This window comes from Carcharodon carcharias, chromosome 32 (genome assembly GCF_017639515.1).
Source record: "Carcharodon carcharias isolate sCarCar2 chromosome 32, sCarCar2.pri, whole genome shotgun sequence".
NCBI lineage: Eukaryota > Metazoa > Chordata > Chondrichthyes > Lamniformes > Lamnidae > Carcharodon > Carcharodon carcharias.
The window spans coordinates 6,142,224-6,165,139 of NC_054498.1; the positions used below are offsets into that span (position 1 = coordinate 6,142,224).

A 22,916-nucleotide genomic window follows, 5' to 3' on the forward strand; every position below is an offset into this window, starting at 1 on the left:
CTTTGACCAAGTTTTTAGCCATCTATAGATCTTGTTTGTTTGCTAATCACTGCTGTGTAACATTTTACTACATTAATAATATTATAATGAATCATAAGGATCACAGGCGTCACCTTCCATTTGAGAGAGACAGTTGGCTTTAAAGAATTTGAGGGCCACACGTGCAGCAAGGCAAGGTGACAGGCCCACATTAACTACCACAGATGCTGCAGGGACTGAATCCGGGTATCATTCTTCAAGTTGCTCTAGTCATCTGGCCAACTAAGCTAGCCTACCCTTACTATGTTAAAGACGCTATATAAACGCAGGTTGTGGGGCCTGATTTGTAGACCCCATCAGAGCCAAGGTCATGAATGGTAAGTGGAGGCCAAATGAGATTTTTTAAGTCAGCCTCCAGGTCCTCACAGGCGATGCGGGCCAGGGTAACAGTGCCCCAGACAGGCCTGTGAGGGCCTCCCTACCAGCCTGGGTGTAGCAGCAGCCAGACGTCACCCTATTGAGGGGTTTCCCCCATTCCCCACTGACCCGGCTGCCAAGGCCAATTTTTATTTAAACTTTTAAGAGGTTGGAGAGAGGGAACCTCCATTTTGAAGCTCCCTCTCTCTCTCTCTCACTTACCTTGCATGGCCTCCTGCTGCCCCTTTCAAGCTAGAAGGTCTCCCATTAGCTCTCCAGCTTCTAGAGCCCGTCCATCACCCATAATTTGGATGGCAAGGCTGCCCCCTGGCCATTACTTGGCCGCTCCAGGGCAAGTCACCAATGGGTGACTGTTCCTCGTGGGGAGCGGGTACCCGAATCCCCACGGAGCCTGATGGCCGGGCTCGAGAACCCAGAGGGGAACTTCCTGCCTCTTTGTAGCTATAGGTTTTCAAGACACTGTGGACTTTGACCCTTCAGCCGTCATTCAAAACGGAAGAGGACATCCCTCACTCTCCATCCCAAGGTCCCTTAACTGCTTGCCATGAGGCTCGGATTGCAATATTCCTGAACATTCCTGTGATCCCTGCAAATCCCTTTCTAAATCCAACACATCACGTGCAACGCAAGTGGGAGCTTCTCGGAGTTTTGCTTTTATGGCTGTTGTTTATAAACACACAGCAGCTCAGTGATCCCGACAGCTGACTGAAGCGCTTGAAATCATTCCTGCTGCCTGCACCCCCCCAACCCCGACAGGAATTCAGGCAGTGACACTGGCAGGTCAGGAGTCACATAGCTCAGATAGTTTGTAGCTAACTGCAACGAGGGGGACGATTGTGCGAATGGAAAAATATCCATGCTCCTGACCCGCTTGTGGCCAGGGGTTAGTTTAGGGGCTGCCTCAGCTCTGTGATCTCTTAATTTACCACCAACAAATGAGGAGAAAGAAAACTAGACGCAACACAAGGAAGCATACAGTGCGTGGCAAAGCCAAGCCAACGTGATTCGTACCAATTTTCTGTTTAACTCAATCATGTGGGTGGTGCTGCGAGATCAGCGTTTATTGCCTGACCCTAATTACTTTGATACCAGGACAGCCCCAGTGGCCTCCAGCATTGACAAAAATAATGGACATTTTCAATGCTGTAAGTTAGGAAGGTGGGCCAATATGCAACAACAGCAACTTGCATTTATATAGCACCTTCAATGGAATGAAACATCCCAAGGTGCTGCGCAATGGCGTTATCGAACAGAATTTTGACACACAAGCCACTTAAGGAAAGGGTAGGTTTTAAGCAGCATCTTAAAGGAGGAGAGAAAGATAGAGAGGGGCAGACTGGTTTAGGGAGGGAATTCTCTGGCGTAGGACCCAGGCAGCTGCAGACACAGCTGCCAATGGTGGAGCGATAAAAATCAGGGATGCCCAAGACACCAGATGGAGGACAATTGAGATCTCAGAGGGTTGGAGGAGATTACAGAGATAGGGAGGAGGCAAGGGCCGTGAAAAGATTTGAACGCCAGGAAGATAAATTTAAATTGAAGCAGTGCAAAAAGAATCAAGGTTCTTACTCGAGGTGGGTGACTGGGCAGTGAAGAGGGGTCACACTATCATTACTGAGGCAAAATAAATACATCCATTGAAATAAAAATACCTGGAAAAACTCAGCAGGTCTGACAGCATCTGTGGAGAGGAGCATAGTTAACGTTTCGAGTCCGCATGACTCTTCAACGGAACTGAGTAAAAATAGAAAATCTATTTTCACTTAGTTCTGTTGAAGAGTCATATGGACTCGAAATGTTAACTGTGTTCCTCTCTGCAGATGCTGTCCGACCTGCTGAGTTTTTCCAGGTATTTTTATTTTTGTTTTGGATTTCTAGCATCTGCAGTTTTTTGCTTTTATCTATTTATGTAGCTGTATTCATAATCCCAGAATGAAATTTGGAAAAGATGAACTGGGGTTGTGACAGAGACGCTCAATGCTAGGGGAGTGTAGAGGGAGCTTTACTCTGCATTGTAACCCTCCCACAATGATCACAACTTGAAATCATATAATTCTGTTAATGTAGAAAAAATCTCCAGGTACACCTTAGAGATGGGGTCATGAACAAAATATGTAAACTTTCAATGTAATCCAAACATATTTCAGCAATTTTTTTATAGGGTTGGGAAGGGGTCTTATCAATAGAGTGAGGATGAGTCTATCTAATGGAATTCAGCAGAAGCCTATCCATATATAACTGTATTGGCAGTATATTATATAGCAGATGTCACATCAGAAGCGAAGAATTGTAAAATGTGTTTGCAAAAATGAAAAAGTTAATTCTTGAAGTCTTTTTTTGGCTTTAAAGTAAGCTGGAGTTGGGTTCTGAGCTATACAGAAATAGAAAGGACTTGCATTTCTATAGCGCCTTTCACAACCACCGTAGGACATCCCAAAGCACTTTACAGCCAATGAAATACTTCTGAAGTGTTGTCACTGATGTAATGTAGAAAACAAAATATGGGCGCAGCAAGCTCCCACAAAAAGTAATGTGATCACGACCAGGTCATCTGGTTTTTTTTTGATGTGGTTTGAGGGATAAGTATTGGCCAGGGGAGAATCCCCTGCTCTTCTTCAAAATAGTGCCCGAGATGTACTCCATCCATCTGAGAGGGCAGAGGGGCCTCAGTTTGACTTCTCATCTGAAATACAGCATTGTGGACAGATCAGCCCTCTCACAGAGGGGTACAGAGAGGGAAACCTGTGTTCAGGTCTTCATTCAAACCTTCTGGTATAAAAGGTGAAAGGGTTATTCACTGATCCATTGGCACAGGAGCAAAGCAGCAAATCATCTCCAGAAGCTTCCAACATAGATTAATCTATCATTTGCCTTGTTACCTTTCTGGAACATTGGTACATGGGCAGTGACCTGAAGGGAAAGGTCAGAAGTAGCTGAATAGCAACACGTCCTGGCTCCTTCGACAGCACCTTCCAAACCCCTGACCTCTACCATTTAGAAGGACAAGGGCAGCAGACATGTGAACAACACCACCTGGAAGCTCCCCTCCCAGTCACTCACCATCCTGACTTGGAAATATATCGCCGTTCCTTCACTGTCACTGGGTCAAAATCCTGGAACTCCCTTCCTAACAGCACTGTGGGTGTACCTACACCTCATGGACTGCAGCGGTTCAAGAAGGCAGCTCACCACCTCCTTCTGAAGGGCAGTTAGGGATGGGCAATAAATGCTGGCCCAGCCAGCGAAGCCCACATCCCACGAATGAATAAAATAAAAATTTAGAATCATAAATGTTGGCCACAACTGGTGGAGAATTTTTTTTTTAGAAGATTGTTGGTAAATATAACAAAGTCAGTTAAGCTGACAAAAGACTGTAGAATGTGGAGAGGGTGGGGGACAAGAGGAAACTGAGCGGGCGAGGCGGGGGAGGGGAGTCGACAGGGTGGGGGAGGGGAGCGAGCGAGGGGGAGGTTTAGTTTTGTGGGCTGAGGTGAGATGAGGATATCATTCGTCCCCAGAACGTAGAGTTGAGAGGAATCCCTGCAGGCCAGTTAAATGTGGTGTTGTGCTGTTGAATTCCTCTCAGTCTGGCCGCCCAAGGGTTTACTTGGTGAGTAAGTGATTTAAATTTCTATTTAAACAAGTTAGGATGAGATGATTTAAAAATAGATCGAGCATCTCTGGAGTGTTGAAATGAAGAATCTAATTGGTCAGTCACACGAACAGATGCACTGGTGTGATACTGCGGCTATTACCAGGCCAGGGTCAACACGTGGTAAAGTTACAGCTACTTCCGTAACTCAAAGTTATTTAAATGGTCTTATAATTCATGTTTGGATTGCTGAATTTAGTAGCAATACACAATACACTCTCATCTCCTGCTCAAGTTCCACTTCAGAAGCTCGAACCCAATATGTAGGCCAGAATTTTATGGTCCCTCCTCACCGGTGGGATTTTCCCCAGTGGAATTTTATGGCCCCTCCTCACCAGTGGGATTTTCCCATCCCACCAGAATCGATGGAGTTTTGGAACCGTTCACCCCATGTTATGGGCCTTCCCTCGCCATGATGGGGCCATAAAATTCCACCCACAGGCTGAAGCTCCAGTGCAGTACTGAGGGCATGCTGCACTGTCGGTGCTGACATCTTCCAGATGAGGTACTAAACCAAAGACCCATCTGCCCCAAGAGGTGGACATAAAGGATCCCATGGCACTATTTCAAAGAACAGGAGGAGAATTATCCCAAAATCCTCAACCGACCTGTCTAAAAGAAAAAGAGAATATCTGGTCAATGTTGTTTAGGCGAGCTTGCTGTGTGAAAACTGGCTCCTGGGTTTCCTGCACTTCAGAAATGCTTCATTGGCTTTGGGACAGTCTAAAGATGCAAAAAAGGCTCAACAGAAATGAAAATTCCTTCTCCGTAAAAATAGGACAGCCCTCTACGATGCTAAGGATCCCCCACATCAGTCTAACAGTGACTGGTTAAGCAGGCACTAGGCTACCTGCAGCACAAACTCTCCAATTTATAAGCATATCCAACATGGAGAAAGCAAGGAAATCCCCAAGTCTATATCAGCGCCTTGGCTGAGTGAATTGGTCGCAGAAAGAGGCTGCTTGCTGAATGAATCTGTGCTGCAGGGACAAGGCAGGGTGATAATTTAGGAACTGTATACTATACTTAAACCGTACCACTTGACACCCAAATCCAGACACATAACATTCGAGGGTACTCTTATATTGTCTCCTTGTTCCCTATGAAAAATGCATGATATGCAGAAGATATTTTGGACACAGTTCAGCGGAGGTTTCAGACAGAAGTGAACACCATTTTTTTGCCCTTGCCTGAAATCCAGCGAGTCATCACCGAGGGAACAAGATTTATATCTGGCTTTCTGATAAATCAATTTCCTCCTTCTCCAGCTTCTCTTCTCCCTTTTCCTCCCATGTTACGTTTAATCCTTTATCTGCTTATCTCCATCACTTGTAATAATAGATTCCAAATTCCCTGTAAATCGGGGCTTTCCCAACTCAGGGAAAAAATAAAAAATAAACCAACCTACCCTCATTCTCTAAACTACCCGAAACAATCGCCAACATTTCACTGACACCAATTCTCCAACCTCTCACCTCACACTGCAAATCCAACAGAATCCACCTGCCCAGCCAGCAACCGAGCGTGTCTCCCATTAAACGTCCAGTCATGAAATGGCAGAAATTTATGGAGCAGGCCATTTGTCCCACTGCGACAGTGCTAGCCCAATACAATCTCTGTCCTCTACAGAGCTTTCTGCAGCATTGTGGTCGCACAGAAATGATTTGCTCAGACTGATTTAGCCTGGATGCTTCAACTAATCAGTGACCGTTCACCTCAAAGTGGATCTTTTAGCTGAATACAAATGTTCTGAATACAAATGTTTTGAGGGCCCAGCAGATTGTACCAAACACGCCAGGGTCAGTGTGTTTTCTGAAACAAAACAAAAACCAGCCATTTTTGTTTTTGTTTCAGATTTCCAGCATCCGCAGTATTTTGCTTTTAGCTCAGTGTGTTTTCTCCCTGCCTAGTTTACAACAAGAGTTTGCATTTATCTAGCACCTTTAACATAGTAAATCATCCCAAGGTGCTTCACGGCAACGATTGCCAAACAAATTTGACACCGAGCCACGTCAGAAAACATCAGGACAAGTCCCCAGAAGCACAGTCAAGGAGGTCAGTCTTAAGGAGCATTGTAAAGGAGGAGCGAGAGGTGGAGAGGTTTAGGGAAGGAATTCTAGAGCTTAGATCCCAGGTAGCTGAAGGCCCGGCCGCCAATGGTGGAGCAGGTCAAAAATCAGGGATGCTCAAGGGGCCGGAAGAGGCCGAGAGTGGCGCTGTTGGGAGAGGGTAAATTCTCTCCTCGCTGACTCCTAACCAAACAGAAAACAGGATGCCAAGTTCCCAAAGTCACCAAAATTAAATTTCCTTCATGCATCAGGAACAATTTGAGTTGGGGAGAGAGAGAGCAGCAACCGTCACTGTATCACCACACAACACCAGCTTAACTGCAACAAGAGACCAGATCATCCACCAGCCTAGCCTGGGAGAGATGGGAAATGAAAAGTTAGTAATTCCTCAGGACCCCCTGAAGCTCTTCAGCACTAACAAATTACTCTGTCAGGTAGACGAACACCAACTGTACGCAGCAAGGTCACACAAAAGGCAAACAAACGGTGGAGCCTCATCCATAACCCACTCACTCAGAGACGACAGGAGTGAGCATCTAATGTGTGACTTTCCAGTTGGGAGTTAAGAGGACCTGAAAAAGAACACCAATACACCGAGGATCCCTGACCACTCACCGCTGAGCTCTGCGTGGATCCTGAAGAGCGTCTTATAAAAATTCACAAGTCATCCTGCCATTTTGCACGTTATGTGGATTAGCCAATCATTGGGTGTGATGCTGTTGCTGACTAAGATGTTCCACAGGCTCATTTTGCTCCAGGCTAATTTTACACATGCTGTCCCTCTGCTCGAATAGAGTCAAAACTGGAGCAGCATTGCGGAGTCGGCTGATAAATATTTCCCAGGAGGGGAGTGGCCAGGGTGGGGGGTGGGGGGGATGTGGCGGAGAGGGCAGAGAGAGAGAGAGAGAGAGAGAGAGAGATAGGGGAGTGGCAGAATGGGGAAAGGGGGGGTGGCAGAGGGAGGGGAGAAGGGTTTGAATGAGGTAGGGTGCAAGAGGTGTGCGAGGCAGGGTGAGCTAGAGTAAAGGGGTGGGAGTTGCGGGATGAGGATTGGTGGCATGAGTGAGAGAGGCAGCAGTAGTGGAGGGGGTGGGTGAGGCAGGTGGATGAGGGGGGGGTGCCAGGAGAGGGTGAGAGAGGGGGTGCAAGAGAAGGGGGAGGATAGTGAGAAAGGGTAGCTTGGGGAGGGGAGGGGAAGATTATAATCTGCAGGAATGCTGATACACAAACTGCTATATTCATATTGTCGGAACCCTCCTGAGCTGCTCTTTAATGAGTGCTGCCAGTTTCCCTTTATTCCTGCAGACGGTACAGGCACTTGCTGAATAATCTGAGAATGGGCATTTTCTGGGGGCAGGTTGGGGTTGTGTGTGGGGGTGGGGGTGGGTAGTTGGGGGGGGGGGGGGGGGTGGGGGGGAGGGTGATGGGGGAGGTGTAAGAATGGTCTGACACCTCCTGAATGAAATCCAGTCCGGGTTTTCCCTGCTACCACTGCAGCAAGTTTCCAATCCCGGACACCCGCGCACCAAGCGACCAGAATCATTAATAAATAAAAACTGCAGCCAAGTCACTGCTGGCATCTGAATCATTATTCACAAGGAGGAGGGGGGAAGAGGGGAGGGGGGAAGCAAAGAGCAAGGGTTGGTGATAAAAACCATTTTGTTTGAGACAGACTGTGTTATTTTTAAAAAAAGCAAATACCTGTCCCCAATTTAAACTCACATTTATATCTCTCCCTGTTGTTCATCAAGAGATCCATTTTAAAATGGTTATCTGGGCAAAAAAAGCAACTAAACTGGCCACATACACACACACACACAATCCGTTATACCTACATCCGTGACATTACACAGAGAAAATACCCCAGTTTTAAAACAGAGACGCCGACTGCCAGCCCCCTCCTGTTGGTATAACTTCAGTCCGGGGCCAGCCTAACCTGACCCTGGTTGGGGGTCTCTCTGTCCCGGGGCAAAGCCCCTGCTCGCTCAGAATGCCACTTCGGTAACATGGTCTCTGGGGAGTGCGGTTAGGCTGGATCCACAACATTCTGGGCTGCGGAAACCAGTGACATTGGAAAATGCAAACTCCCCTTCGGTCAAGCGATGCCTTTAGAACCCGACAAATGCCGCTCTGAACATCTGAAACCTCCAAGCCGAGACTTAAAAGGTGTGAACCTGATCGAGCCCAGGTTGTTCCAGTGAATTCTGTCAAATGGATTAGATTCTCCTGAATGTTAAAATGTAATCTCTTAATCTGCCTCAGTTCACAATGGGTTAAAAAGGGGTCAGTTTTGTGCCTTCGGCATCCGCCAGGCACCAATGATACAGCATTTTCCTACTTTCTACCAATGCCCAACTCCTCCTGCACTGCACCCCTCACCCTCTCACATTCACATCATGTAGAGAATAATGTAGATTCAAACTCAGCTTCACCCGTCGTGATTTTTGTGGATGTGGCGATGGGGTGATGGGGGAAAGGGGGTGAGGGGGGTTTGACAGATACACTGAATTTGGGCCGTAAACAGATACGGAAATTTAGCACCAAAGCCGCAGCGCAGTCTGATAAAAAAAAACATTGCGCCACAAAAAGATTGCGACTGAGCGCCAACCGAGGTTGAAAAAGCTGCGACGAGGCTGAATTGTAGAAAGCAGAAATGTTCAGGCATCTAGAACACTTGAAACAAAAGGACATACGCCCGGAGCATCACCTCTGCTGAGGGGGAGGGGAGATGAAGCAGAGATTGAGTGAGGTAGAGAGAGAGAGAGAGAGAGAGAGAAGGATAGAGGGATGGAAAATCAAAACCTGACAGAGACGATTCTGGACTGAGCACCTCTGCGGTCGAAATTCCGGCAGCCGCACCTGTGGAAACCTAGGCTGTTTGTTTCAATCGGAGAATATTAAAAAAAAGACCGTCAGTTCTGACCGCAGTCCTTTAATAAGTGACCAGCAGGAGGAAAATGAATGAGGTGCGGATATATATTAGCAGAACCAAAATAATAAAAAAACCTGGGTCTCCCATTGAGTTACCTGTAAGGTTTTATTAAAAGCTTTGATAGAACAAATATATATATCTATGTCATAAATATACATATCTATGTCATAAATATATATCTATATGTCAAATATATATAAATCTATGTCATAAATATATATAAATCTATGTCATAAATATATATCAAATATATATCAGATAAATATATGTAATACATAAAGTATATATATAAATTTTCTATAGCCCCTCTTCAATGATGAGGGGCTTCAAGCAAAAATGAAACGCTTCTAGGCGTTTTAAAAATTGAAATTCTAGATGGTTTTGCTCTGTCTTGTGGAAAAAACAGATTTTCTCAATGATCAGGAGAGGATTGAGGGACACTGCAGAGAAATGTCTGAAGAGAGGTGAGCAGAGCAGACTGAGACACTGCAGGATTTGCCGCAGTGTACAGAATCTCTCTCTCTCCTCTTTTGCACCCTGGCCTTTATCTGAATACTTCATGTTTGGTCATTAAAGCCTTGAATTTTTCAACAATTCCTTTTTTTGCCCCACATTCTGAATGTCACTCCGGCTGGAGATGCGCGGTTATAAAATGCATTATTCTCTCTCTCTCTCTCTCCCAGGGAGGGGAGGGGCGAAATGTTTCGGGGGGAAAAAATCATCTCATTTTTTGTAATACTTGTCAATTTTTGAGGTGGGCGAATTGCAACCAGGCTTGTCTTTAAAAAATAAAAAAAAAGCAGCAGCGCCTATAATTATATAAATCCGTAAAATCAGGGATCTGTTCACCGTGGAGCTAGAAGTCTGGGCACAATGTGGGGAGAAGCGCGAGGGAAAAGGGAGATGTGTAAAAACAGATAATTGAAAATCTAAGTATTTTTACACACAAATGCCCCCATATGTGTTAGAGATTTCAAGGCTGCAGCCTGCTGTGTGCACCAGACAGGCTACAATCATCTGTTGCCAACCAGTCACACACACACACACACACACACACAGTGATGCCATCAATTAATCCCCCCCCCCCCCGTCTGAATTAATCTTACTTCCAAACTCCTTATCAACACAAAACCCACTTCTCTTCATACCTAAAACCAACGGTTTTCCTCCTTGCTGACACACAGTGATCAGACTCCACATTAAAAGCTGCGACAGTCTCACTCCAATCCGACTGCGAGTCTTACCCCAGCCTTTGTACACAGCCCGCTCCCCTGGTACAGCACCTACCCGTTATCCGGCCGCCTCAGCCCAGCCGCTTTCAGCTGCTCGCTCGGCGCTCAGTCAGTCTCACTCTGCAGCCTCCAGCTGCCTGGACTGCACTCCAAGGCGGAGCCGCCCCAGCCTGCTTCAGCCTCTCTCTCACACATACACCATCAATGCACCAGCAGCGTTAACCCTCACAGCACTGAGAGAGATAGGGAGAGAGAGAGACAGACACTGAAAGGAGGGAGATAGAGACATACACTGAAAGAAAGAGGGAGTGAGAGACACAGACAAAAGAGGGAAAGACAGAGAGAAAGGCACACAGATAAACACATCCTGTACACAGACAGACACACAGATAAACACATACTGTACACAGACAGACACACAGATAAACACATACTGTACACACACAGAGAGACGGGCACACAGATAAACATACTGTACACAGACACAGAGAGACAGGCACACAGATAAACACATACTGTACACAGACACACACAGATAAACACATACTGTACACAGACAGACACACAGATAAACACATACTGTACACAGACACAGAGAGACAGGCACACAGATAAACATACTGTACACACACAGAGAGACAGGCACACAGATAAACACATACTGTACACAGACACAGAGAGACAGGCACACAGATAAACATACTGTACACAGACACAGAGAGACAGGCACACAGATAAACATACTGTACATAGACAAAGGAACACAGAGGGAGAGACAGGCATATAGGGAGAGACACACAGTGAGAGACACACAGTGAGAGACAAAGACAGACAAAGGGAGAGACAAAGAGAAGGAAAGAGAAAAAGGGAGAGATAAAGCAATAGAGAGGGAGAGTCACAATAACATTGAGAGAAACAAAGATCGCCAGACAGGAAGGGAGGGGAGCAGGGAGAGAGACAGACACTTAGAGCTGGCAAGAGGGGGTTAGGTAGATGGATTGGGAAAGAGAGAGACCCTGAAGGAAGGGTAGCGAGGTCATTGGGGGTAGGGAGACAGAACAAAGGGTTGGGGGGGGGGTGCTGGGGGGCTGTTATCTCTTTCCCCCAGTGCACTGTCTGGTGTGACATTGAGACATATGGTGTAGGAGGTCACAGGCTTCGATTCCTGTCTGTGTCTCGTTGGTTTACCTGTAGGTGGATGTAACAGGAGCACTGTAACTGCCCTCAGTATATCCAGCCCAGGGTCGACTACCTGTTATTGCTGCCCATCAATGATCATTATTGGAGATGACACATGTGTGGACATGTGTGGCCATGTGTGGCCATGTGTGGACATGTGTGGACATGTGTGGACATGTGTGGACATGTGTGGACATGTGTGGACATGTGTGGACATGTGTGGACATGCGTGGACATGCATGGACATGTGTGGACATGTGTGGCCCAGCTGTCAATGATCCTCAGCAGTTGAGCAACCTTTTGATCTCACCGTGTAGGCAGCTTGGAGATCGCTGACAGAGAAGATCATGAATCTGTGGCCTATCATGAGTCAATAATGTAGGTGAGGGAAGGGCAGACGAGTCATACTGGACCATCCCTTACCCTCCATATTCTCAACAGAAAGATGAACCCACTATGATATCAGGGGGCTATTCTAAGTAATCTCACAGTGAGTGCCCCTCCCTTATTGTCCATGCAATATTCAGTAATCATTTCAGGTACTGGGATTTGAACCCAGTGTTAATTTTTCCCTATATTGATAACACATAGCCTGACTTTTACCTGCTGCATACCACTGGGCGCCGATGCTCAGGGAAGAAGTCTTCCTCGAGCTCTGGATTCGATAACAGAAATGCTGCGCTGAACTGCAAACAATTAGCGCAACCGGCAGCCATTTTATGTTTGGAGTTTGGCAAAGCCCATTCTTTATGCACGAAATGAGGCTGGTAAAAGGTGTGAGGTGATGTTCCCCGGCATTAGGATTGTTCCAGACCCAAGCTGGGGGATGTTTGGTGGAGGGCTGCCCATTGCCAAGGACCAGGGTCACCCAAGGCTGACATCCACAGCCCCTGTTAAAGTCAATGCTCGGGTCTGTCTAGGATGATATTGTGCTGACCTGAGCTGGGGTCGATGTTGTAGCACCAACCAGAGAGCAGTGTGCACAACTGCAGGAATGTCAAATAGGGTTACATGGAGCCTACCTCACGGAAACAGGTCATGTGGCACAACTGGGCTATGCCAGTGTTCATGCTCCACACAAGCCTCCTCGCACCCCCCCCCCACCCTGCTTTATCCAATGTTATCAACAAAACCCCCTATTCCTTTCTCCCTCATGTGTTTATCCAGCTTCCCCTTCAATCTGTTTATGGGATTCACCTCAATCTTACCTTGTGATAGCGAGTTGCACATTGTCACCACTCTCTAGGCAATGGCTATCTTACCTTGATGGCCCCTAGTTCTGGTCTCCTTCACAGGTGGGAAGATCTTCTCCACGTCTCCCCTATCAAACCCTTTCAAAATTTCAAGGGCCTCTATCAGATCACCCCCCAGCCTTCTCTTTCCTGGAGACAAGAATTCTTGCCCAGCATAACCTCCCACTTTTTGGGAGACTTGACTATCCCAGACATGCACCTACTGATCAGTTAGGGCTCAATTTTACACTCCATGGCGGTGGGCGAGAGTCCGACCTGGAAGTGCGCGGATCTCTGACTCCTGCCCCTCAGAGCCGGGCGATAATATGGCCAATCGGCCATTTAACAACAGCCGGGTAGGTTGCTGGCCGAGGTGTGCCCAATGAACCATTGAGGGCGGGACATCCAGGCACCAAGCTGGTAGGCTGCGACCCAGGAGGAGGCAAGGCCACTCATTCAAAGGGACCCCTGGAACGGGAGTGTGTCAGGTGTGCCAGGGATAATAGCTTTCCTCAAGGAAGAAGATTTTGGTGCTGCTTGTAAACATTTGCTACAGGTGAGAGCAAGTTTTTATTTATTCCTGTCTGTTTTTACTGATGGGACATTGGCAGCAAGATGAATCCATGGAAAGCAGCGGAAACATAAAGCTGCTGATGGTCGGGAGATGCGGAGATTCAGGCCTTTAACTCTTGCCCTCTCTTCACAGATGGCCGAGCAAAGGGGGCAAGGTGATGGGCAGGGCAAAACGACCAGGATGGCCCCAAGACTCAATGCCCGCACCCTGATCGCCCTGCCCCAGGCAGTAAGTGCCGGGGGGTGGGGGGGCATGCCTTCTGACAGAAAGGGGCCTCCCACCTCCCAGCCTGGCCCAAGCAGCCTGAATGGAGACCACAGCGGAGTTCAACAGCCTTGGTGGGGGGGAGGGGGGTGCGTCAATGGAAATGGGATTCAGTGCAGAAAGCATCTGAACGACCTTTTAAGTTCTGCCAGGATGAGTGAAGTTTGTGGGAAGGCTCCATTAGGGTGTTGCCTTGTGTACTGACTAAAAGTGCGAGTGGGCATGATGCACAAACTCCAGTGGACATGACCCCGAGGCCTATGAAGGAGTTGGGGGAGGGGAGGGTGGGTGGGGGTGGGGATGAAGTGTGATGGACACACTGGTCATTGGAAGTCAATCTTTGTGCAGACTGTGCAGCCTGTGGAGTTCTCATACATGTGAAGGGATAATTGTGCAGGAGATTCAAAACCATTGCAATATGTCACATTCTAATTGCAGGGGAGAAGGGCACCACGATGCCAGGGAAAGAAGCAAGACTGGAGGCAGTGTGCCAACCCTGATTATCCTTACAGCCACAGAGAAGGAGGTGTTGGAGCTTGCTGTCAATGACTAGGGTCAGCCCACTGGGAGAGGTGAGGTAGGGGAAAGGCTCTGGGGTGGTGAGATTGCAAGGGGCATTAGGTACAACTGAGAAAGATCAATGTGAGGAGGGCTGAGGGGGGAGGGCAGGGTGCATGATGTCTGCTATGTTGTTAAGAATGAGGCATTGAGAATACTCTCATGCATTGGGGAGGAATGAGTGAATGTGTTAGAAGTTGTGAAATGCAAACAAAGAGTAACATCTCGCACTGCTTCGTGTGGTGCCAATGCGGAAAGGTATCTCTGCAGACCCACCTCGGAGGATGAAGATGGCACTAACCTTCCCAATTTTTTTTGTCCCTTGCACTGGTGAAACATCAACTGCTACTGCCGCTAGTCCTGAGGGACCCACACTAACCTCCGAGGAGGAAGGCGAAACCGCAGGAGGGTGCAACATCACATCCTCGCTCTGCACCCAGCACACACGCACCTCGGAGCCACAATCTGGTGAGGACACACCACAGTCGCACGTGCAGCTGCCAGAGACTGAAATGCAACAGGCCTCTGGTAGCTAGAGGAGGGCTGCAGGAGAGCCAAACATCGAGGCCCAGTGGGATAATGAGCCTCTGGAAGTCATCCACTGGATGTCTAGTGCGAGCTGCCTGGAGGAGGGGTTGTGTGTTCTGGCACAGACTTCGGAAGTGTCCAGACCATGAGCGCTACGATCAGCCACATTACAGAACGTACGGCTTCCTTATCTGACAGATTGGTGACCGTCTTGGAGGGCCATACCTAGCGGACCACTGAAGCAATCATGAGGAGGCAATCTGGTACCCGCTCTCCAAGCTCAGGGCCTCAGAGCCAAGGAAAGGGGAGAGGGGGGGTTGTTGGTGGGCGCGGAGCATGTAGTCACATCCAGCTCCGGGTCCTTCTCAGGAAGACAGGGGAGGGGCAAATGGACCTCCTGGCAGAGGGTGAATCTGATGGGGACACCCATTGGCACGGATACCTTCCCAGCAAGGGGTGGGGGCACGGGGGTAGCAAGCCACAGCACCCAGAAAAGAATTAAAACCCCGCAGTGGTCACACTTGGGTGCACACGGGTGAATTTATAACTTGTATCATTTGCAGATGAGAATCAGGTTGTGTGTAAGTAAACAAGGTCCCAGAGAGGATCACTGGTTGATTCACTTTGTGTAATTCCTGTAATGCATTGAGATGGATTCCATGATGGTCTTGTTGGAATGTGTCTTACATTACAACCAGCTGAGTAAGAGGGTTTGGGTGTTTGAAAGAGATGGGGCTGGAGGGATTTCGATGGATGTAGCTACTGGAATCTCCGCAGGGTTAAAGCATCCTGTGTCTCACACCCATCCTGATGCTCCCTGGCAGGGACTTGCACATGTGACTGTGCCAGCTCCCCTTCCTCTTTCTCTATCTTAGCAGAGGAATGGATGGTCTCAATTGGCTCCTCCTCCATTAGGGGAAGCCCTCTCTGCAGCGCCAGGTTGTTGGGAGCACACCACCGGGAGGGACCCGCTCCAAGACGCGGACTGGAGAGCGCCCCCTCCGGACTGGTCAAGGCAGCGCAACCTCGCTTTGAGCAGATTGGCGATCTGCTTGTTGATGGCCCTGGTCGTGCTGCGGCACTCAGTGTGTTGGCTCACAGGGAGCTCCTGACGATGTAGGAATCATGGCTGCTCCCAGCTACGTTGCACACACCCTGCGTTATGCACGGCTGGTCACAGGCCAATTGCAGATTGGTTGAACGTTGGCCCTGCCTGTTAATAGAGCCCCTGGTTGGCTTGTTGGTGCCTCGATGGCAACATGGGTGCAGTCAATTACACTTTGCACCCTGGGGAAACCTGTCGTACTGCAAAACCTCTGGCGCTTTCAGTCTGACTGTTGCAATCAGTGATGGGGCAATAAGTTGCTGTGCACATCTTAAAGTGGCATCTGTGAACGGCTTCATACAGTGGTGTGCTGCAGACTGGGTGAGGCCACTCAGATCTCCACACACAGCCTGAAATGACTCTGAGGCAAAAAAGTTCAAAGCCACAGTGATTTTCAATTCCACTGGTATTAGATGCCACCACCGACCACCCCCACCCCCCCCCCCCCCCCCCCCCCCCCCCACCCCACCACCACCACCAACACCACCAACACTTGCCACTCCCAATGCAGCGAGATGTGGTCTCCACATCCACTGTGTTGCACCAAGAAGTCAGAGTCACTCTGGAAGGCTAAAGTCTCCTCCCTGTCTCTCTGTCAGCTGCAGGTAAGCCCTTCACACCTGTACAAAAGATTCTCAGGGTACGGCTCTGTGGCTGCTTTAGCCTGCCTTCAGTAGCCCCTCGCTCCTCTGCAGGCTGAGCTCATTCATGCACTTCCTGTGGCTCCTGGCCCTGTTCATCTGGCCCACCCTCCCTCTCCTCTGTCTCCAACAGACAGAGCTACGCCCACATCACACACAGCAGCCGTGCTGCAGTAATGTTAATGTTACAGAGTTCCCAGTTGCAGACTGTAATGCGCAAGACCCCTGATACTGTCCAGGGGTTCAGGCATTTCAAAGATCAGCCAGTCAAAAGCCTGTCACAGGCTCTCCTGCTATAGCCAGGCACAGGGCCCTCCTCCAGCCTCCGTACCTGCCCTTACAACCAGTAACGAAAAAACAAGGTTCCCACCTGCCATGCTTCCCGTGCAGGGAGTGTAGGATGGCGTCGAGGACATATTACTGCAGTCAATTAGACTGCTAATGAGCTTAAATGGTTGTTAATTGCTTAGTACAAAACAGCAGGTGGGCTCCTGATTTCAGAGCCTGCCTGCCCACCGTATTATTGCCGATCGGTGTAACGATGTAGGGAGCACGACCCAATGTTGTCACACCAGATATACCTCACCTCGGGACTATAACAATCCTGTTTTCAACATGTAAAATTCAGCCCTATGTATTTACAATGATGGGTGTCAGTAAGAACAGTTTTAATTTTTACGTGTGCAATGGAGTGATTTCGTACTGTGTGCTATCTCATGGAGCACCTCTTAGGTGTCCGATGCTTCCTTGAGAGAATGGTGTCCTCAGAAGCTTCCTACCCCCAGTATCAGGAGAGATTTGATGGTGCTGTCTCTATCTGATCATGATCTCCGTCTCCACTTTAAGGCAGCTCCCTCCAGATGCCCCAATCAGACACTGGTGCCCAATCCAGTTTTAATCTTTCTTTGGCTGGTCAGTCAGGTCTGGAAGGGTGTGCTAATTACCAACACGCAGTTGGCGGGTTCAAAGGGTCCTGAAGAATCTGGGCTTCATCCAGAATATACTCCAAGAGACAATCACAGTCCTGCGACACAGGAAGATTTAAAACCAGTCATGTTGTGGTAAAGGCCATTTTAAAATGCTGCTTCTTCAGTGTAAAAGATTCGATTTCACTAAATGTCCTCATCACAGAGCCATGAGAGTGCACTGACTCAGGGGCTGGTAATCTGTCCCAATTGGCTTCAGGATGTATAAGAGCTCCTCATATACTTCATTTCATTTCAGTCAAGTGTTAGTTGATGCATTCATTCAAGCAGTTTGGGATGTTTGAATGATCTGATTAAGTTGTTGCAATAGTACAATTTCAGCCTCTCTTAACTTTATCCAGTCATCACTCTCCAAGTGGGATTTGTTCTGACTGCCAGCTCTTGTACCAAAGGTCCTGGCACAAAACCTCCCTTTCTAGTGATGCTGGAGGCATTTTTATGGTTTGAATGCGTCAAGAAGGATGTCAGGACGGCGACAGATCAATCATTATTGTTTCTTCAGGTTATCACAAATCAACAATCTGTGCAATTAGTTAGCGTGCACGCAACACACACAGACACACAAACACAGACACGCTCATACGCAAACACACATACTCACACACCCATGCTCACATACACACACACAGACACACACACGCTCACACACACACGTTCACATACGGACATGCACACACATGCTGACACACACACCGACACCTCAAACACGTGCTCACACACACGTCAGACATAGACAGACGCACATACACTCACACACTCTTTCGTATATACGTATGCACACACACACACACACACACACACACACACACACACACACACACACACACATATACACTCTGGCACAAACTCTTTCACACACACACGCAAATCAAGTTCACCTTTATACAGTGATAAAAACAAAAAAACTGCGGATGCTGGAAATCCAAAACAAAAACAGAATTACCTGGAAAAACTCAGCAGGTCTGGCAGCATCGACGGAGAAGAAAAGAGTTGACGTTTCGAGTCCTCATGACTCGAAGGGTCATGAGGACTCGAAACGTCAACTCTTTTCTTCTCCGTCGATGCTGCCAGACCTGCTGAGTTTTTCCAGGTAATTCTGTTTTTGTTTTGACCTTTATACAGTGCTCACCTAGTGTGACCATCTGCAATTATTGTCTGCAGCCACCATCCACCATCACTGGCTGTGAGTTTCCTAGTTCCAGCTAGTCACATGTGCACGTTCAAACAGCAAAAAGTTAATTTTATATATTGTCTTTAACATAGTAAAATGTCCCATGGTGCTTCAGTAGAATGTAATCAGAACTGCCCTTGAAATAGGCCCCATACCGAGGTATTAGGTCAGGTGATAAAACGAGATAGGTCTTAAGGAAAAAGAGAGGCAGAGAGGTTTAGGGGAGGAATTTCTGAGCTGAAGGCACGGCTGCCAGTGCTGGAGCGACAGATATCAGGGACGTTCAAGAGGCTGGAAATAGAACAGTGCAGGTATCTCGGAGGGTTATGAGGGTTGGAGGAGATTACAGGGATGGGGAGGGGGTGGAGAGGGTGCGAGACCATGGAAGGATTTGAAAACAAGGATGAAAATTTTAAAACTGAGGCTTTGCTTCACCGGGGCCAATGTAGGTCACCGAACAAAATGGCGAGGGAAGCTGGGTGTGCTGCTGTAGCGGTTATGGTAATCTGGTAATGCAGATGAAAGTGAGTTCAAATCCCACTAATCTTTGAAAATCGTTTTAAAAAGCAGGCACCATTAAATATGACCATGAAGCTGTTGGATCATGGCAACAACTGATTAACTAACGTCATTCGGGGAAGGAAATCTGCTGTCCTTACCAGGTTTAGATCTATCTGTGTCTCCAGTCCCACATCAATGTGGTTGACTCTTAACAGCTCGCCTAAGTGGCAATTTCAAGCAGGTGTATCATACTCAGGGTATCCAGGGAGCGGCAATAAAATACCTGTCTTTCTAGCAACACTCAATACCCAGAGAACTTTTTGATGTAAAAGCATTGTGTCCCTATAGATAAAGTAATTAAGGGGCAGGAGCACCCAGTACTAACTAGAAATGATAAAACCTTTCTCCTCCTCTTTAAAAATAAAGGTTCTGGAATATTAGGATAAAAGCAAAATACTGCAGATGCTGGAAATCTGAAATAAAAACAGAAAATGCTGGAAAAACTCAGCAGGTCTGGCAACATCTGTGGAGAGAGAAACAGAGTTAACGTTTCAGAGCTCTGAGGAAGAGTAATAGAGATTCGAAACATTAACTCTGTTTGCCTCTCCACAGATGCTGCCGGACCTGCTGAGTTTTTCCAGCATTTTCTGTTTCTATTTTTTGTTTCTGGAATATTGTTGCTGCTTAAGATATTGGTCAGATGCCCTATAGGACTACACCGTCACCCAATCACAGGAAGCAGATCTTGAGAGGATAAAGCAATGCACACACAGATCAGAAAATCATAAACTCTTATAGCACAAAGGGAGGCCATTTGGCCCATTGTGACTGTGCTGTCTCTTTCAAATAATTAGTCCCATTCCTCCCGCTCTTTTCCAATAGCTCTATATTTTTTTCTTTTCCAGTATTTATCCAATTCCCCTTTGAAAGTTACTACTGAATCTGCTTCCACCACCCTTTCAGGCAGCCCATTCCAAATCAACTCGCTGTGCAAAAGAAAACACCCTGTTTCTTTTGCAAATTATCTTAAACCTATCTCCTCTGGTCAGCTCCTGGCAGTGGAAACAGTTCCTCCCTACCTAATCTATCAAAACCCTCATATTTGTGAACACTTCCCTTAACATTCCCTCTCAAAGGAGAATTCCTGTTTCTCCAGATCATTGAAGTCCCTCACTCCTGGTAATATTCTGGTAAATCTCCTCCATGTTTTTCCAACATAACTTTGGTACTTAGCAGTTTAAGTTATGAGAAAAGGTGAAGGAAGTTGGACTTGTTTTCTTGAGAGTGAAAGAGACTTCCAGATGATCAATTCCACATGAACGAAGCTGATCGCTATGGCAACAAGTTCAAATCCCGGGAGACACAAGTTAAAAGTGAGGAATTTAAGAGAAAGAAAGGGAGGAACTTTTCACCGAAAGGGTTTTACAGAGTTTGCAGCATAGGTTAGTTTGGAAGGAAGTATATGAAAGAAATTCATTTAGGTGGATTTAAGAGGAAATTAAAAAAGAATTTGAAGTATAAGTGCCTTTCATCACCTCAGGACATTCCAAAGTTTGTCACAGCCAATGAGGTACTTTTTGAAGTGTAGTTGTAATGTAGGAAATGCGGCAGCTAATTTGCGCACAGCAAGCTCCCACGAACAACGATGTGATAATGACCAGAGCACCCGTTCTTTCGGTGTTGGGTGAAGGATATATATTGACACCAGGTAGCAAGAAAAATCTCCTCTGCTCTTCTTCAGAAAAGGAGCATGGGATATTTTGCGTTCGCCTCAGAGGCCAGGCAGGGCCTTAGTTTAACGTCTCATCCTGGAAACAACACCTCTGACAGTGCAGCACTCCCTCAGACCACACTAGGACTCTCAGCCTAGATTAGGTGGACAAGAGCCCAGAATAGGTGTTGAACCCACAACTTTAGACAAGTTTTGGACATAGCAGGAGCGAATGAAGTGATTGGAAATTGGGCAGATTGGGGTGGAAAACAGAACTTAATAAAGTTGCACATCACAATCTCAGAATATTCAGCACACTCTGCAACCATCTGGTTTTGTGATCATCACTGAATAATTTTTACAGACACAGGGTAACTGATGGAAAATTTTGGACCTGGTGTTGCATGGCTATAAAAGCATCATCTGAGAAAACTCTCTGTAATGTTGCATCATTTTGCCTGAAGCTATGAATGCAGTAAAAGGACCTGGCACATACAGAGTTAATGTGGGACTACGTACTGTACCACCCCATAGTGATGTAAAAAGGAACATGACCTAGGGTCAATGTGGTGTTAAGCAGAAACGTGTTAAGACCTAGAAATGGAGATAGCTCCTTGCCTGTACCCTTTACTGTATAATGTATATAGTTATAAGTAGTTAATAAAGACTTGCTGTTAACCTATCAAAGACTATGAAGACTTCTTTAAGAGACACTGTTCTGTAACCAACACCCTCCCAACAATGAAAGAGAAAAGATCAAACTCCAGTGAACACCCTGATTCCTCATCTTCATCCAGCGTTGACAGACCACTCAGGACTATTTAAAGCTCTGCTACAAGCAGCAGAGTGCAGTGATCTAACCCACTTTTCAACCTCTCTCAATGAGATCCACCTTGACTGGAAGATGACAGTGCACTGGGACTATGTCAATGCATGTGTGACTCCTTCCTTTTTCAGTCATTTGTGCAAAGGCAGCTTTCAATTGTTGCATCATACCTCACAGAAAGAGGCCATTCATCCCAGGGTGCATGCTCTGGCTCTTTGGTAGAGCTATTCAATGAATTTCACCCCACTGCTCATTCCCCATTTGCCCTGCAGTCTGTATTTCAAATATTTATCCCATTCTCTTTTGAACGTTATTATTGAATCTGCTTCCACCGTCCTTTCAGGCAGCACATTCCAGATCACAACAACTCGCTGTGTAAAAAAACTTCCTATTGGTTACTTCTGCAAGTCACCTTAAATCTATGTCCTCTGGCACTTTTCCAAATTAATTTTGTCCCAAACTACTGTCCCTAAACGTATCTCCACCTGACTAGGCTGGTTAAGTTGTAGTTGCTGGGTTTATCCATCTCTCCTTTAAGCAGGGGTGTGACATCTGTAGATCTCCAATCCTCTGCACCAAAGAGAATTGGAAAATTGTGGTTAGAACTTCTGCAATTTCCACCCTTACTTCCCTCAGTAATCCAGGATGCAGGGAGTGGGTGAATTTTATACTTGAGAATGGCCAACTTTTAAACATATCTTTGTCTATTTATATCCTATTCCAATGTCACTACTGCCTGCTCATTTACTGTGACACTGGCAGCAACCTCTTCTCTAGTGATGACAGATGCAAAGTCACTCATTTAGTAGCTCAGCCAAGCCCTCTGTCTCTTCGAGAAGGTTGAGATTAAGATGAGTGAGGGGAGATTCGTGTGGAGCATAATCTCTGGCACAGACCAGTTGGGATAGTTTCTATGCTATGAATGTAGGGTTACCATTTCTGCCTAAGATTTTAATTATATTAACATTCTTTGAAAGAGATATGATACTCACCTCTGTTCATATCAAAACACCACTTGAGGTTTGTAGGAAAAAGATTGGATCAATATCACAGTGTGTTATTAACTCTGAACAGGCTGAATATGTGTAGAAGATGATTCTTTTGTCTGCATGCCAATTTTAACTCAAGGAACTGGTAAAGGAATTTCATTTGAATGTGATCATTACTGATATTATCCAACACTGTTTCAATTCATGTATTATGTGGAAAATATTTACATATTCTAGGATAGATGAAGGAATTCAGAATTCAAGTGGTTTATGTGTGTGTGTGCACGTGTGTGTGTGTGTTTGTGTGCATTTATGTGTGAGTATGTGTGCGTGTGTGGGTGCATGTCCG

At 46.8% G+C, this 22,916-nt stretch overlaps 1 protein-coding gene across 3 annotated transcripts in view; it reads right to left on the bottom strand.

The window, feature by feature from the left end:
* LOC121271926 (microtubule-associated protein 1A-like) overlaps window positions 1-10,434 on the bottom strand; it is a 47,640-nt gene extending 37,206 nt beyond the window's left edge. The window contains exon 1 of one of the 3 annotated variants that reach the window (XM_041178168.1): window positions 10,358-10,434. Coding sequence is in view for 1 of the 3 variants with exons in the window: in XM_041178165.1 (XP_041034099.1) it covers window positions 10,219-10,270 (52 nt within the window). In the remaining 2 variants the exon portion in view is untranslated. Of the gene's footprint in view, window positions 1-6,753; window positions 6,823-10,218; window positions 10,287-10,357 lie in introns of those variants that run through there. The other 2 variants (XM_041178165.1, XM_041178167.1) reach the window with 2 other exon arrangements.
* Between the last annotated feature and the right edge of the window lie 12,482 nt (window positions 10,435-22,916).